Genomic DNA, 16685 nt, shown 5'->3' with positions numbered 1-16685 from the left:
CAACTATAATTTACAGCTCAATAGTTTCTTACCTTCATTAGTACCAAATATTTGTCATATATATAAACCAAAAGCATGAATTGCTCTAAGACTAAAATTGAAATAATTAATTTTTGTTTTTATCTCCTTATCTCAATTAAACTGTATCCACAATCTTTTCTCTCCCTCTTTGTTGCCTTCAATCCTCCAATTTTAGCAGCATTCTCCAAATCCCCATTTACATAGTACAGATCATACACTTGCAAGTATGTTGCAGGGGATTCAGGCTCCAACTCCATCAAAGCTTCTTCTGCTGTTCACCAACCTCTACATCACCGTGAGCCCTACAACCTCCCAAGACTGCACTCCATAGCTTTGCATCACCCTCAACTGGTAATGAACTCATCAATTCCTCTGCTTCTTTTAGCATTCCTGCTCGTCCTAGAAGATTGAAGATACATGAATAATGGCGTTGATCAGAAGTAATTCCATAGCACGAGCTCATCAATTCAAAAATCGCCAGTCCCTCCTCTACCAATCCAGCATGGTTACATGCAGATCACACTGCTATTAAAGTTACATCATCTGGCACTAATCCCTTCACTAACATGTATTCAAATAATTCAAGAGCTTCTCTGCCTAATCCATTTTGAGCATAAGCCGAAATGATTGCAGTGATTGAGGCTGTACTTAATTCACCCATTTGACGGAAGATTTTCTGTGAGATCTCAACTCTCCTTGATTTCGAGTAGGAGTCAATCAGTGAGATAGATACAGACAAATCACAAAGTAATCCTGTCTTGATTACATAAGAGTGAAATTGTTCGCTGTATTTTGACATCGCCACAACAGCACGACTTGAGAGCTGCTGATTTGGTGAACTGATCAAGTCTAAGGCCTTCACTGAGAATTAGCTTAAATATTTCATTTGCATTTTCCTCGAGACCACATTGTGCATACGAAGATACAAGTGCATTGCAGCAGACTAAGTTTCTTTGAGCCATTTCATCAAACAGCTTCTCGAAACTTCTCATGTCCTTGCACTTTCCATACATATTGATAATAGCTGATCGGATATGAACACTGTCATTGAATCCAAGTCTGATGATCCGCCCATATATTTGTTCCCCAAGTTGAAAACTTGGAAAGCCAGTACTCGAATTCAAGAGCACAATAAGTGAATGAATCGTGGGATTTTTCCCCCACTGATGCATCTGGCTGAACAAGTCTACAGCTCTATGTAGATACCCATGTCTGGCATGGACTGAAATGATAGAATTCCAACAGCTCACATCTTGAAACAGCATTAGCTTGAATGATTTGATGGCTTCACTTAAGCAATCGCAAGAAGAATACTATCAACTATTGCATTAGCCATAAACAAATCGGATTCAGCCAATCCAGTTTTAATCATGTGACAATGCACTTGCTTTCCCTGGCTCAAAACACCTCCATGATCACAACCATGAGACACAACAATGATAACTCCATTTGGTTCCACGCCTGCTGCCTGCATCTTTCCAAACATGTCAAGCAATTCGTCTGATCGACCATATTTGCTATATTCACAAAGAATCGAGTTCCTAGTAGCCGAAGTCCGCTCCGGCATTAAACCAAACACTTTGATCGCATCATCTCTGCTCCAGCATTGCATATAAAAACCAACAAGAGCTGACCCAACATACAAATTCAACTCAAACCCAAGAACCATACTCAGACGATGAATCTGAAGTCCTAATTCTACAGCTCCAGCGTCAGTACAGACGCCAAGAATGCTACTAAATGTCGATGTGTTACCCTTGAGCCCCCCTTGATTCATCCATATATAAAATTTAAGAGCTTCTTCTACAAGCCCATATCGCCGGTATCCCGATATCATCGAATTCCATGTGATCATATCTCTCTCAGGCATTCATCAAACAATTTTCGTGCAGCATCAAGTGAACCAGAATTGAAGAACCCACCAATTATTTTGTTTTGCAACAAGATTTCCCTCTTTGAAATTTTACCAATCAGTTGGCGTGCAGTATTGATGAACCTGAATCTGAATACCCAACAGTTTCTGCACTGGAAGGAAACGGTTTTCCTCAGAAGCATCTTATGGAACATTTAGCTCAGGCATTTTTCTACGTACAAAAGAAAAGGAAAAAAATATCGAAGCTAAACCGTCCGATCTTTTAAGATTGACGGTAGAAGAGTGGGCATAGGTAAGGACCGTGATAGTAGAATCGAACCCTTGCTTTTAGTTGGCAAAAGTCTGGACCCCACCATGATCCGGCGGGTTTCCCGAACCGAACCGAATTCACTCGAACCATGCTGCGTAGGGTTTGGCACAAACTGCAAAGTTCGCAAAACTGTTTTTAAAAACACGGACTTTTCCATTATAACTTTGAAAAAAACAAACTTTATTTCTGAGAGAAATGTTTGGAACACGAAAATTTACATTTAGAAAAAAATACTTCCCAGAAAAATTCGAGTGTCGATAAAATTTCGGGTTTGGATTGTGCAAACCAATATTTTTTTTCATCAAAAAATTATGTATACAAATACAGAGTTTTACAGATTCTCTGCGAAAACATGTCAGTCTGGTGCACAAATCGAAGAGTTACTTAGGAAACTTCAGAACCAATTAATAATCGGATTCGGGTTTGGTATTGAGTTTTGCATTCAAACCTGAACCCGAATCGGAAAAAACGCAGAACCCAATTAAAACTGGAACTCATTAAGTGTAAATGTCTGGTTTTAAGCTAGTCGGTTCCGGCTTTGGTTCTATCTTAAATTCCATCCTAAACCGAACCCGATTAGCTCATACCAGATTAAGTCGGGCTTGGTAATGCCTAAACTCTACCCGTTTACATCCTTACTCATCTTAGATTCATGACAAATAATGAGCCTTTCAAAATTATAAAGCAGATCAAGTAACTTTATTTGAAGGGATCATACCATTCCTCCCTCTTCCTTATTAACCAGATCATTTGAAGAAACCAGATCGTGTAAAACTATGTATCATTCTTTTTATCCAAATCTGAACCAGACTGCGACTGATTAAGTCAATTTCATTAAAGCTTACATTTGAACGGAACCCGATCCGTTTACATTCCTAGACTACGGGTTCAAATCTAAAGCTGGAGCCTGCTAAACCATGTGAAGATAAGCTTCAAATCTACCTGCTCTGACCAAGTTGTTGGTCTTTTTCTTTCTTTTTTTTATTTAAGATGGAGGAACCACCGCTATGGTTTGGACGTACCGTTACTATTTTACCACCTTGTCAATAAATGTGAGGGTATGTGAAATACAGAATCAGGGTACAAAAGCCACTTGCACCCTACCCTTGCTCATACTACTGTGAAGAAGTGAAAAGCTCTCACAAAGTGAAGCATCTAATCGTGTGTGTGCCTCCACTGGTATCGATTATGGCTAGACCTTCCCAAACCCCAAAAGCCCCCCCAGACCTCTCTTCAACCCGAGTGCAGTCCAGCCATTTCTGGCCGGACATCAGCCAGACTGGTAGTGCCGTCCGACCATTTTCCGGCCAAAAATGTCAGGAAACATATTCTTTTTTTGTTAAACCATGATAATCCGGTCATTTCCCGGATAGCCACCAATCACGACGGTGACATGTTGCTTTCAGAGCTTCTACATGCCATTCCTTGGCCATGATCCGTCTCACAACATTGATAGCCACTGGTGAGAAGTGGCTGGCTATTTTTGTTTTCGTTTTTAGCTTCGCCGGCCATTTTCCGGCTACCCACCGGCCAAAAATTGACAGATTTTTATGTTCTTTTACATTCAACTATTTTCCGGCCACCTATACAGCTGATATAGTGTCATCCGGCCAGAGCGGCACCATCTCAACCATTTTCCTACAGGTGGTTAGCCAGAAGATGGCCAGCATTATTTTTTTATTTTTGTTTTCTAAAATTAATGGCCAAAAATTTGATTTTGAGGTTTCTGGTCATCCAATCAGTTTAAAAACTTCTTTTGGCAAACCTTTAAACCGTGGCTTTTGGCAAACCAGGTTTGCCAAAAAACAAGTTTTTAGCTAGGTTTTGCCCCACTTGTCAATGTTGTCATCCAAACAGTCTCTAAAAAGACCAGCTGCTGTGGGTATCAAATTATGACCTACGCAAATGTTCTCCCACATAAAATGTGAGGGTAACACTACCTGACAATCCAGAGACCAAGTAACCACTTGCTCTCCAAATGGCCCGGAACCCCTGGCCAGATGTTATCCTATGGCCACTATCTATGGAACATATGAAAACCGGTTTTCCTTACCAGGTCAGACAGATCATGGCAAATGTATCACACGTAGGCATACATTGGATAAACATCTACTAACAAAAGACCCTTTTTTGGATATACCTGTCCATCCACACCACACACACACACACACACAGCACAAAATCTTCATGGTAACAACAATAAAGAGCAAGCTTTTTACAATTATTATCTAATAGACAGCCGCCCATATGCTCAGAAACAAGGAGGTAGATCAACTGTAGTGTTGATAGAAACGGGCAAACTTGCACAATATGATACTCAGAAAATACCAGGCAGAATAAATAACCCATCTGCCGTATCATGTCAGGAGAAAAGATAAACACAGGATTTTACAAGATTTCTATGCATCAGCAGCCTTTCTCCAGTTGTGGCGCCTCGGAACCCTCGCCCGATTTGGCCTGCTTCGCTTCATAGTCTTTGATGGCTGCTTTTATGGCATCCTCAGCAAGCATGCTGCAATGAAGCTTCACAGGTGGAAGGGACAGGTGTTTTGCAATTTCGCTACACCAGGATCCATCAAGAATGAATAAGAAAGTTGGAAGTATAATCATGTATGTGCATGCATGGAAACAAACAGATTCCAGATCAAGACATGTTCAGATAAGAAAGCAGCAGCATGCCATAAAATTTTTCAATAAACACATAACCTGAAGAAATTTCGATAACAAAATGCAGAGTGAAATTTATTTCAACAAGCTACAGAAGTGTCATCTAGGTTCTCAGAAAAGGTGGTCAATTGCCATCGACAAGGGTCACGTTGTACTCGCCTCAAAAGTAATCACCTCTACGCAGAGCTTCTACATTACGCAATCAGAAGATTCCAATTAATGAAAACCTTGAAAATTGCAATGCAGTCGCCCACATTATACTGTAAAGCCTACGGTAACGCTTGTCATGCCCGTAACCAGCATGCCAACCAAGCACTCGTGATGGTTGTTTCAGAAAAGATGCAAAGTCAAATGAAACAATTGAGAAGGTTTCTGACACTAATAGTTCTGCATGGGCACAATAAAGCGAAGAAAAATTAAGTAGGTTGCACATGGGCTTCATAATGTGTCCAGATTCGAAACTTTGTTGTTCACAGAAACAAACCAGAGGAGGTTCAAGGAACAAAAAACAACCAAGCAATGGGACGTGAATTTTTTTCTTCACAATGTCCTTTTCAGCCATAGTTCCTCACAGAACAACCGTAGGGTTTCAGTCTTCTCTTCTTTCACTCCATTATGAAGTACAAGGGAGTGATGGTGTGGGTGGACATTAGGTTCGCTATGACCCTTTAACCGTAGAGATCTTCTTCAGAAGATTGTAAAGAAAAATTTCATGTGGGGTCACTGAGACCCTCTGTCCAGATTCTCCAGGTAAAATCTCCAAATAGACATTTAGATTCAATTTACCTCTCTTTTATTAGCTTGCAGAACAAAAAACTACAAGTATTTGGTGTCATTCGACTCTCAATTGTATGATCATATGATCTGAGACATATTCTCTAGCAGAGATTGGGTTTCTTTATTGTGGCAATGTTCACTCTATATGAGCTCTAAATGACACTTTTTCCCCTCTACTTTATTCTTTCCTTTTTTTCCTTTTGGACCAATGAAGCCAATCTACAGGGGAAAATATCTAAACAAGAACATAAATCAATACCTACCAATGAATGAGCATGTTTCATCAAAAATACAAGATGAAAAATATGATAGCCCCAAGTTATATATTTTTCGTTTCCAGACAACCAAAACACATAAAACCAAGACCATCTACAAGACAATTGGGCATGAAAGAATACATTCATCACGATCTCAAACAGCAGCTAATTTTCTGTATGAACTACCGATCAATGTTAACATGTTTAAGGATCAATTTTGGCATGTTCACATAACAATTGCTCAGGGTATAGAATACGATTTTCCACATAATTCATATAGAGCATAGCAATATTGAAACATGGAAACATGGGCATAGCATATACAACTGAAGTGTACAGTGACATTTTTTTTTCACCCTTAAATATTAAATGGACCAGAAATCAAAGTCTAAACATAGACGACTACAAAACCAAATATATCACTGCAATATCAATTTTTATTTCCAAAAAGATTCAATTTTCTGTAGGCAACATGAGAAGGATGAACAAAAGAACAAACAACAGCTTAAAGTCAAGGCCTCTAGGTACCTCAGTGGGGAAGTTGTTTGATCAATTGGCAGATGATTTGAGACCAAAACATCAGAAAACAGTCCCAACGGGACTTCTAAGATGATGATAACAAAAAAGAAAATAAGAATGCAGTAGTAAGATACTACTGGCACATGAACAAAAAATTACATTTCAGCGGGAAGAAAATACTGGATACAAGAAAAATCCTAGTAAAAGGAATAAATCCATGCACGCCCATTCACGTGTGTAGGTAATGTATAATAGGACGTATGTGTGTGCATGTTGTAACTCATCCAATAAATAAGTGAGCAAGTTCACAAATGCCACATTTTTAAACAACAGCAACACGAAATTCGACCAGTGGATACAGCAACTGTAAGTCCTAGACAGCAGATACAAACAAATGCAGTTGAGATTGCCATTCTCATTGAGATCAAGAATTATGCATGATGACACTTTATTGTATTTACAATCAAAGATTTCAGCACGATCACCTTTTCAAATACGAGCATTTCTATCATGCAACGACAATATTCAAAATTTTAAGGAGCACTTACATATTTTTTATGGATAACGCCTCCTCCATCTGCTTTCCTTTTACCCATTCAGTAGCTGAAAAATTTTCCAAACATGAGCAGTAAAGCCATTTGGGCCCGATCATAAAAGATACAAATACCATGTATGTAACAACAAAAACAAAAATGGAGATAAAACTTACAATACACCAATATAGTAATTTGAAAAGAAAAACAGAATTGCAGCAGAAAATCAGAGCCAAAAAAGCAAAGAGTCCTTAATCAGTTAGTCAAAAGTACAAACATAAGACAACATAACAACAACATTAAATTTGATATATATTATGAAGAACCGGTTCACAAAATTGCAGATATATCAAATGAACGGCAGCAACAAGATCCTGGAGTTAAGATCTTACACAATTATAACTTATAAACAAGGGCCAAGTACCCTTTTGAACTCGTTTTCAAGAGGGAAAAATGACACGAAGGCAGAAAACAGAGCAAGAACCCAAAAAAGGAATTTGTTAATAAAAATAATAACTCAACCGCAGATCGATTTAATTCAGAAGGAAAACATTGACAGAGCACATGAATGGGAAATCAGGAAATCATAGCAATCCTCTGCAAAATGAAGCAACAACTAAAATTGTAAGTTGCAAACAAGGTGCTAAACAGATCGATTAACAAATTTGCATCATCACGGGAACAATTCTCCTCCAACCGAAAACTAACCGATCAAAAACAGCAGAAAGGCGACCAAAAAACCCTAGAGATCATAAGAATGGGAAGACGGAACTAACCCAGCGAGGACGAGGCGATCGCAGAGCCGCACCCAAACGTCTTGAAGCAGGCGTCGACGATCTTCCCCGACACCTCGTCAACCCTGATCTGGAGCTTCATCACGTCGCCGCAGGCGGGGGCACCGACGAGGCCGGTGCCGACGGAGGGGTCGTTCTTGTCAAAGGACCCGACGTTTCGAGGGTTGTTGTAGTGATCGACCACCCGCTCGTGATAGGGCCTCACCAGGGCGCCCAACGCCCCGATCGCCCGGGAGCCACCCCCTTCCGCCGCTGCTAACCCTACCGCCCTCCTCGCTCCGAACCCTAACATCTCTCTATCTATCTCTCAGACACGGAAACAACAGAAAACGAGACAATCGCCAGATATTGGGAGAGGGGCGAAGGGGTGTATTTATAAGCTCTTGGGTGAGGAAGACGAGGCGGTGAGAAAGAGACAAAGATACAGAGGCGGTTGCACTCGGTGGTCTTCACACGTGTGGATATCTTATTTGCCACGTATGGGTGTCAATGGGTCGAGTTCGCCCCGGAACCCACTTGTATGGGACCCTATAGGGTCAGGGTTTGGTGATAAAGATAGAGGTCGGATTAGAATCCGGACCCAAAGAGTCCGATTAGTACATGGAGCTGGGTATGGTTTGTAAAATTTCATACCAGAGTTTCGATTAAAATCCATGATTTTTCAATGTAAAAGAGATAAAAAAGTATTCTTTTATAGGGTCTGGTACAGGTTTGATCCATGTAATTCTTATAAGACCCAGGTATAGTTTTCTGTAGACCAAATCAAACCCGGGTCTGGACCTTGTACCCTCACCTCAAATCCTGATCCAGTTTTATTCTCACCTAGGCCCAAACCAGATCCAACTCGTTGACACCCTACCATTTAGTGTCAGCGCCAGGGGACTCAAGAATGACCAGAGCTGAGAAGACTTGTTCTCTTTGTTACGAGTAGGGGTGGCAATTGGGTCGGGTCGACGGGTTGGCAGGTCAAAATACCTCAACACGAACACGACCCGTTTATTAAACCGGTAACCCTACACGACATGGTTAACCCGTTTAATAAACGGGTCGGGTCAACATGACACGATTAACAGTGACCCTTTGGGTGTAAGATTGGATTCAATCATTTTAAACGGGTTGAGGGTTGACGGCCCATTTGCGGGTTTTAAATATTTAAAACGGGTTACGGGTTTTAAATATTTAAAAGTGTCATGTATATTTAAAACGGGTCGACACGATTATCAATTTACAAACGGGTTGCGAATTTAATCATCCCAAAGAACCATTTTAAATATAAACGGGTTGCGGGTTGAGGGGTTCGTGTAAACGGGTTGACCCACCCGCCTAACCCGTTTATTAAACGGGTCAAACGGGTTGGCATGCCCCTAACACAAACATGACCCGTTTAATAAACGGGCGGGTCAACCCATTTACAACACAAACCCATTTAAGCCAAACCCTAACCCGGCTAAGAAGCGGGTTGGCGGGTCAGGTCAGATTTTGCCACCCCTAGTCACGAGGATATGAAAGCGGATCTGGTTCACATATTTGATCCGGTGTAAGTATCCATTAAGGATCGGTGGTGGACCCTATTACGAGTTCTGGGGAAAGCAGGTTTGGCTCCAAAATTCAGCTGAATGGTTGCAGTTTATGTGGATGTAAGCCCTGGGTTGGGCTCATGCCCAACTTGGTGGGTCCAACTTTGAGGTACCAATACATGGTCCGGGTCCACATCTGACCAGACATAGCATAAGCAGAACCAAACCTGGGTCCAAATATAGTTGACACATGCCAGACCCAGCAAGAAACTTGGGTTAGACCCAGGTCTGGTTTGAAATTTTAGAAACCAAAACCAGATCCATTGGGTCCATCCCAAGTAACTAGTCAGATCTAGTTCACTGGTTTCAAACCCAGGTCCTATAGGACTCGATCCAGGTAGGGATTATTCAAGCCTCAAACAAAACCCGATGGCAGGCCTACCTTCACATAGGGTGAGCAAAATGTAGGGATATTCAGCTGTATAGTATGAGGTCCAGTAATGATCAGTGATTCAAAAGGATATAACCTAATTGCTTTTCTTCTCCAAAAGGTGAACTGGGTTGGGTTAGACCCAATTCTTCCTTGATGTCCATATTTGTTTGTCCGACTTCCAACTCAGATCCAACTAAATCCGACCAACAAAAATTCATGCACATACGTCCAGTAATAATACGGGTCGGATCTGGCTCAGAACTGACTTGGAAGTCTGACCGATTCGCATCCCTAGGTGAACGGGTCGGATTGTTTTAGAATCTCATCTTTGATAGAGTTTTGAGCAATAATTATTTTAAGTTGGTCTCGAATCACAAGAAGCCTGAGAATGAGACCAACACACAACCCACATCAACCATATTTTACACGATGAGCCCAACGATGCTTGGGTTGGGTTGGACATTCAACTGATCCGAACACAATTAAACGGGTATGCTCAGGTTTCCCTGAGCTCGGATTAAGATCCAAGTTTTCCAAATCTGAATTTAACACCAAACTTTTTTTTCTTGGAAATATAACACCAAACATAATTAACATCCCATACCCAATGCCCTTTCTTTCCAGTGTCGTCAAAAGACTTTGTTCTCTCTCTCTCTCCTTAAACCTGCAATAAACAACATCAGCAATGACCTAATTAAAGAACCTGTGGCGCATATAATCGGTTCTGGTAGATAAATCCAAATCAAAGTTCTCAAACATATGTAAGAGTGAAAATCAGATCCACGTTTTATATGGTAGCGGGTCCAAAAGATAGTTGGAAACAAGAATATTACATGTAAAAAATACAAACAGATTTCTCAGAAGTCCAATTGTATAAGTTCAACTCCGATCAGAATATACATCAAATTTTAATTTAATACCTATATAGAAAACAAAAGTATCAGATTCAGAACTGGTATCCAAACAAGTCCAATCCATTTATACCCGTAGGCACAGAGTCCCTAATAATACATCATCCTTCCTTGAGGCTAAAAAAGGCCACTCCCTCCAAAAGAAAAGAGCCAACAAGAAAACAATGATGGCCCATGCAGAAGAAGAAGGCACCAACAGCAGGAAAAGTGATGGAGAACTTTGATATAATTTTCAGCATTCCTCTAACAACTAATAGCAACAAATTAAGGCACCAATAGCAGGAAAAGTGATGGAGAACTTTGATATAATTTTCAAAATTCCTCTAACAACCAATAGCAACAAAATTCATATCCAGGCCAACAAAAACAAAGATTAGTTAGAACTTAAGCATTTCAATCACATATTCTGTCCTGAAAACAACAAAAAATACGCCTAACCAATCTTATCATATTGTTATATAACAGCAGAATGTGATCAAACAAGCAAGAAAAAGTGAAACATAACAAGCGTTGATGTAAATCATTTTTCACTATTACAAAAACACTAGCAGTTGCATAAAGGTTTCCTAAGTATCATAGCCATCAACCATCTTAAAACAGAAAGAGCAAGGCCACATGGATCTTGTATGAAATCATGAAGCCAATGACTCAGGCCTGCAAAGAAAACGAAGGATCAATTAGGAAGCAGAATAGCAGAGGACAACTGGCAGAAAAAAAAAAAGATAAACATAAAGGCATAGCGGATTAAGGGTTATTGGCTCATTGCCTTGCTAGCAATGTTGTTGGAGAGCCAATCCAGCCCCTCGTACAGGCCCTCTCCGGAAGTTGCACAAGTGCTCTGGATATACCTACAGAAAAGGAAACAAAATTCATACTGCTTGCCTCAACACAGATCAATCACAAAGCTGATGTTAATCAAATAACCTTACCAGTGGCGTTGACGAAGGGAGTGAAGGCCAAGCTTATCAGTTATCTCAGCTGCATTCATTGCATTTGGTAGATCTTGTTTGTTCGCAAATACAAGCAAAACAGCATCACGCAGTTCATCCTGTTATCAAGTAAAAGAACTCATTCACTCTTCTGCAAACCTAAACGACAATAACATAAATCTCCAAGTGGCAGCAACCCCCACATCAAAGCATGCGCCTAACATATGATGTTATAGCCAAGATAAAAAAATTTGGCCAACAATGGATTCTGAGAAACTAAAACTATATCCAATTGAACAATGAAACTAGCGTGGTTTGAACTGAAACTAGCTGAATGATATACAAAAACATGTTAATCAACAGCTCCAAACATGAACTTTCAAGATAAAGGATAGAAGAACACTTTGTTTCCCTAGTGTCTTGTGTACCATGGTTATATGTCTGTCTCAGTAAAAACAAAGTACCCTTGAATCATGTCCAGTTGATTTACAGACATGATGAGGCACCAAACGGCCCAAATCTTTGTTATGGTTAATCAAAGAAAAGCAAGGATGGTTCCATCAACTTTGACATTACATTCACAGAAAAATCTCAGATATACCCTTAAACCATACATTGCATTTGTTTTTCTCCTCTAGATCTTGAATCCCTCATTTTGAAGTTCAACTAGTTTGTTACTTTCATATGGCAGATGATGATGATCAGGACATCAGTAAATTGTAAGACTGAATGAAAGATGAGGATGATGATAGGGACATCAGTAAATTTAAGGCTAAATGAAAGATGATGAGCAAAATAAATCATACAATACATTTGTCTTTCTCCTCTAGAGCATGATATCATATCCCTCTTGAAGTTCAACTAGTTTGCTACTTGCACATGGCAGATGATGACAATCGGGACATCATTAAATTTTAAGACTGAATGAAAGATGATGAGAATGATGATCGGGACATCAGTAAATTTAAGGCTGAATGAAAGATGAAGAGCACCAAAATGAGTGAGAGAGAGAGATTAATAAGTTCAGATGTATAGTAGCATTTCAGACAATAAAAATAGAAGTTCACTTCCAGACAGTTAAAGCACCTAATAATTTTTGAAGGTACAAACCAAAATGTGTTAAAAATTGGAACATAATGGCAATTCAAAATTGCTAAGTTCTAACCAATCTGAAACGAAACATTATCCAATCTTCCACAAATGGCATCAGAACTCATTTGCATCACTCGCCAGAAAATTTTAATTTGGATTAGTGAGAATCTAAAACTCTAAAATAACTATCAACTTTGACCTTCCGGTATTTTTTAATTCACAATAGAATTTTCTAGCAAGCGACAGTAGAAAACTTACATTGATATCTGGATACTCTATCAACACACTAAAATTTCAAGCATCAAACCTTAAGTTCACAGATACAAATCGAGTGACAATTGCTGGGTTAAAACTTGCATTTGGAGTGTGAATTTACAACAAGAAACCTTTCAAACTGAATACCACATTAACAGACCAAAGGACCATTGCATTATCATTGAATATGAAATTATAAAAAAGTCAAACCACCAAAGACATAACCTCAAACTTGATGAACTCCACATCCAGAATTTCACTGATAGAGAAAGATCATCCAATGCAAAAGGAAAGCAGAAAATCAGACAACATATAGCACATTCACGAAGAACTGCAAACATCTGATCCATTATAATAGAAACATGGCATCAACAACCACCTAAACTATATAGAACACGCAAAAGAAAATGTGCACAGGTAGAGGGAGATCCCAAAATAAATAATATAATTTCCAATAAATACCAATGTTTCTCCAAATGAAGTACAAAAGAAACATTTATTGACTGGATATGATTCCTAAAAGACAACATACATCAATATCCAATATTAGTTGCTTTAACAATTTCTCTGGAAAAAAGATAGACAGACTACAAATATCATGTCTGTAAGAACCACACAACTATAGCACATAATGTTAAGCTGTGACAAAAACACAAAAATGGACTGTTCTTATTTTGTGAACATGATGCTCAACAAATGATATTCTGTTTTTTCTTTTAGCTTCCTTTTTTTTTTGAAATCAAAGAAAGAAGTTCCATCATGGTAGCAAGAACGTAAGGATCCCCATACACTGTCAAATTCACATCATAGTGTCAAGATATCTTATAAGGATTCCCATGCATTGTCAAATTCAAATCATAGTGTCAAGATATCTTATAAGGATTCCCATACATTGTCAAATTCACATCACAGTGTCAAGATATCTTATGATATATGCTCTTTTTAAAAAAAGCTAAATGTTCATTATAGATGCTATACAGATCAAAACATAAAAAACATTTAAAATCCCCAGTCCAGGAATTATATACCTCATTCAACATCCTATGCAACTCATCCCTTGCCTCAATAACACGATCCCTGTCATTGCTATCAACAACAAAGATGAGGCCCTGTGTGTTTTGGAAGTAGTGCCTCCACAATGGGCGAATCTGTAGAGACGATAAATTAAAAAGTATATGAGCAATAAATCCTTTTAGATCATTTAATGAAAGCTCTAGAAACCCAAGCATGTGCCTAACCAATATGTTATCCTTGCAGCATAGATTGGCCTCATCAAAACAAGCAGTTAATGGTAGAAGAAAATAAGCAGAGACTCACGTGATGATAAAGCTGAAGTTTAAGACTCATACCTTGTCTTGACCACCAACATCCCAAACAGTGAAGCTGATGTTCTTGTATTCCACAGTCTCTACATTAAACCCTGAAATCACAGTAAAGACAATGTCTTAAAACTTCCTACTGGATAAGAAAGAAAGAAATTTAGAGAACAGCTACTGAATCTCCCTTGATAGACACAACCAATGAATATTTTCTCAAATCTATATATGCATGCACAGGTGTGTGCATGCACGTGCACACACATGCACGCACGTGCACACACATGCACGCACGTGCACACACATGCACGCACGTGCACACACATGCACGTGCACACATACAAAGAAAAATACACAACTATTCCATATTTTACAAAATGCTCTACATATGAAATTGCAAACTGTCAATGCAAACTAAAAATCCACATGTTAAAGATAAATAATTAACTAAAAAACCAACAATAAAAAGTTTACAATTCACATTAGATGCTTTTGGTACCAAGTGTCGAGTCTGTCGACTACAGTTTGACTGGATCATAAAATGGATAAAATCAGTCAAGTCTGGTATTCAAATGACCGATACCCAGGGACCATAATCATAATCCAAGGCAGTATACCACTTCCCAACATCCAAATGCACTATCAAAAAGCTGCAGACCAAATAAAAGGCTCATTCATCCCCTTTACCACTCAAAATTGAAATAATTTAATACACAATGTTTGCTTGTTGATCGGTGTAAGCCAAGAAAAATTGTAGATTTAATAATTAAAAGGGCATCACATCATAACAACAAAACTATAGCAAAGGTTCTGGCATAAGATAGAAGTGCAGCAGAAATAATGGATATAAAGATATATCCAAACAGAAAGCTAGAAGATTGAAAAAACTGTAAAGACAACACATTAATCAAGTGGTTCTTGGACTTGTATTCATCAATATTAAGCATGCAATCAGAAGTTCACCAGTTTCATAAACAACACAGAAAAAAAAAACAAAGCAAAACCGATCAGAACGAATAAATGAAGATCCACAACAAGATGCTCTTTGACCAATCAACGAATAGGGTCTTTGAAGAAACGGGAATGAAACTTCCACTCACCGATTGTCGGGATCGTGGTGACGATCTCACCCAGTTTGAGCTTGTACAAGATCGTGGTTTTACCGGCCGCGTCGAGACCAACCATCAGAATACGCATTTCCTTCTTGGCAAAAAGCCGGCTAAAGAGCTTCGTGAACGTCAACCCCATCTCCCTCTCCTTTTTCAAGCTGATAAGTCCAACCAAAGACCAAAAAAAAAAGGAAATGAAATTAAAATCGACGATAGAACAGAAAGAAAGCCATAATACACGATCCAATCAACACGAAAAACAGAAGATAATTTAGAAATCAAAACTCTAGAAACAAAATTCGACCCATCACAAGCAATACAGGGTCCAACCCGATCAAAAATACCCCGATAAATAAGATAAAAAAAGGGCAAAATAAAAATTAGAGAAAAACCAAAACCCTGGAAGAAAAATCGACATATTACCCAACCCTACAGAATCCAACTCAATCGATGGATACCCAATACCCACTCAGAAAAAGGAATTACGAATCAAGCATAAAACATAAAAGAACCACAGATATTAACAGGACTAGAAAACCCTAGATCGATTCCGACCCACAACGAAGAGCAAAAAGGAACGATCGGAACAAGGAAAAGCTAAAGAAACTCCATAGCACCCATCGAAACTCCAGATTCACGTGCGAAACGCCGATCGATTTCTAGGGTTGAATCGAGAAACAAAGAGCTCAAGAAAAAAAGAAAAAGAATCTATCCCTTTCAAAAAAAATAAAAAAAATCCGAAAAAATCAAAGAGAAAAGGGAACGATTGATCAACCCCTCAATAAAAAAACGGCAATTAAAACACAAAAATTAAAGAAAATAAAAGATGGGGAAGAAACCGTACCAGAAATGAAGCAAGAACGACGGAGATTTCCGAGAGAGAGAGAGAGAGATGAATAATAAACAGGAAATGTTCTAATTATATAAATGAATTTAACGCCCCTTTTTGTATGTGAAAATGCTCTTCAAATGTACAAGATTCACGATACTACCCTTCTAGGGGGAACCAAGTTAAAAAATAACGCGTTATTTTGAGGTGTAATTGAAACTGAAGTCACGTCCAGGTTCCATGTGACAGATGTCACGATATTCTCAAAAAATATCACGACAAAAACAATGGTTTTGCCCATGAAGAAACGTATCTGTTTTTATTTGTCTCTCCTAAACTTTGCCACCAACAAACAAGGGAATACATTTGCTACAATGACTTAGGATCTCATGTTGTAGATAAGCTCAACATGTCCAATTTGTTAGGGATCAATCTTATAAATTATTTTAATAAAAAATATACTTTTATGGAGTCACCAGAGTATGAGAACTAACATGCGAATCACGATTTACATAATTTTTTTTTCTCAAATCTAACCATAAG

General features: G+C 38.8%; 3 protein-coding genes across 3 annotated transcripts; all 3 read right to left on the bottom strand.

Annotated features, from left to right (window-relative positions):
• Positions 1-1312: 1312 nt before the first annotated feature.
• On the bottom strand, positions 1313-1858 carry LOC149832228 (pentatricopeptide repeat-containing protein At4g30700-like). The gene has a single exon (XM_090013196.1). It carries the CDS (start codon positions 1856-1858, stop codon positions 1313-1315), a length of 546 nt encoding a protein of 181 aa, XP_089869322.1.
• Positions 1859-4392: 2534 nt separating this feature from the next.
• Positions 4393-8125, bottom strand: LOC149832227 (iron-sulfur cluster assembly protein 1-like). Its single transcript, XM_090014388.1, has 3 exons — positions 7734-8125; positions 6973-7027; positions 4393-4764 (listed from the first exon to the last, which is right to left on the bottom strand). Exons 1-3 carry the CDS (start codon positions 8041-8043, stop codon positions 4611-4613), a joined length of 519 nt encoding a protein of 172 aa, XP_089870514.1. The 5' UTR covers positions 8044-8125; the 3' UTR covers positions 4393-4610.
• A 2860-nt stretch (positions 8126-10985) lies between these two features.
• LOC149832226 (ADP-ribosylation factor 1) lies at positions 10986-16216 on the bottom strand. Its single transcript, XM_090014387.1, has 7 exons — positions 16158-16216; positions 15305-15471; positions 14238-14308; positions 13917-14036; positions 11542-11660; positions 11379-11460; positions 10986-11266 (listed from the first exon to the last, which is right to left on the bottom strand). Exons 2-7 carry the CDS (start codon positions 15450-15452, stop codon positions 11261-11263), a joined length of 546 nt encoding a protein of 181 aa, XP_089870513.1. The 5' UTR covers positions 15453-15471; positions 16158-16216; the 3' UTR covers positions 10986-11260.
• Between the last annotated feature and the right edge of the window lie 469 nt (positions 16217-16685).

The sequence above is a fragment of the Nuphar pumila genome, chromosome 7, assembly GCF_984573655.1.
Source record: "Nuphar pumila chromosome 7, dmNupPumi1.hap1.1, whole genome shotgun sequence".
In the NCBI taxonomy this organism is placed as follows: domain Eukaryota; kingdom Viridiplantae; phylum Streptophyta; class Magnoliopsida; order Nymphaeales; family Nymphaeaceae; genus Nuphar; species Nuphar pumila.
The sequence above is the reverse complement of the archived record's forward strand: the minus strand, read 5'-3'. Positions and strand labels throughout refer to the sequence as shown.

Excerpts from the sequence above, each read along its gene's own strand:
- LOC149832228 (XM_090013196.1), bottom strand. The coding sequence starts at position 1,858 with ATGATATCGGGATACCGGCGATATGGGCTTGTAGAAGAAGCTCTTAAA.
- LOC149832226 (XM_090014387.1), bottom strand. The coding sequence starts at position 15,452 with ATGGGGTTGACGTTCACGAAGCTCTTTAGCCGGCTTTTTGCCAAGAAG. Across the intron at positions 14,309-15,304 it reads CACCACGATCCCGACAATCG|GGTTTAATGTAGAGACTGTG; the intron begins GTGAGTGGAAGT and ends CTGTGATTTCAG. Across the intron at positions 11,461-11,541 it reads TCCCTTCGTCAACGCCACTG|GTATATCCAGAGCACTTGTG; the intron begins GTAAGGTTATTT and ends CCTTTTCTGTAG.
- LOC149832227 (XM_090014388.1), bottom strand. The coding sequence starts at position 8,043 with ATGTTAGGGTTCGGAGCGAGGAGGGCGGTAGGGTTAGCAGCGGCGGAA. Across the intron at positions 7,028-7,733 it reads GATCGCCTCGTCCTCGCTGG|CTACTGAATGGGTAAAAGGA; the intron begins GTTAGTTCCGTC and ends AAAATTTTTCAG. Across the intron at positions 4,765-6,972 it reads GCGTTATCCATAAAAAATAT|CGAAATTGCAAAACACCTGT; the intron begins GTAAGTGCTCCT and ends ATCCTGGTGTAG.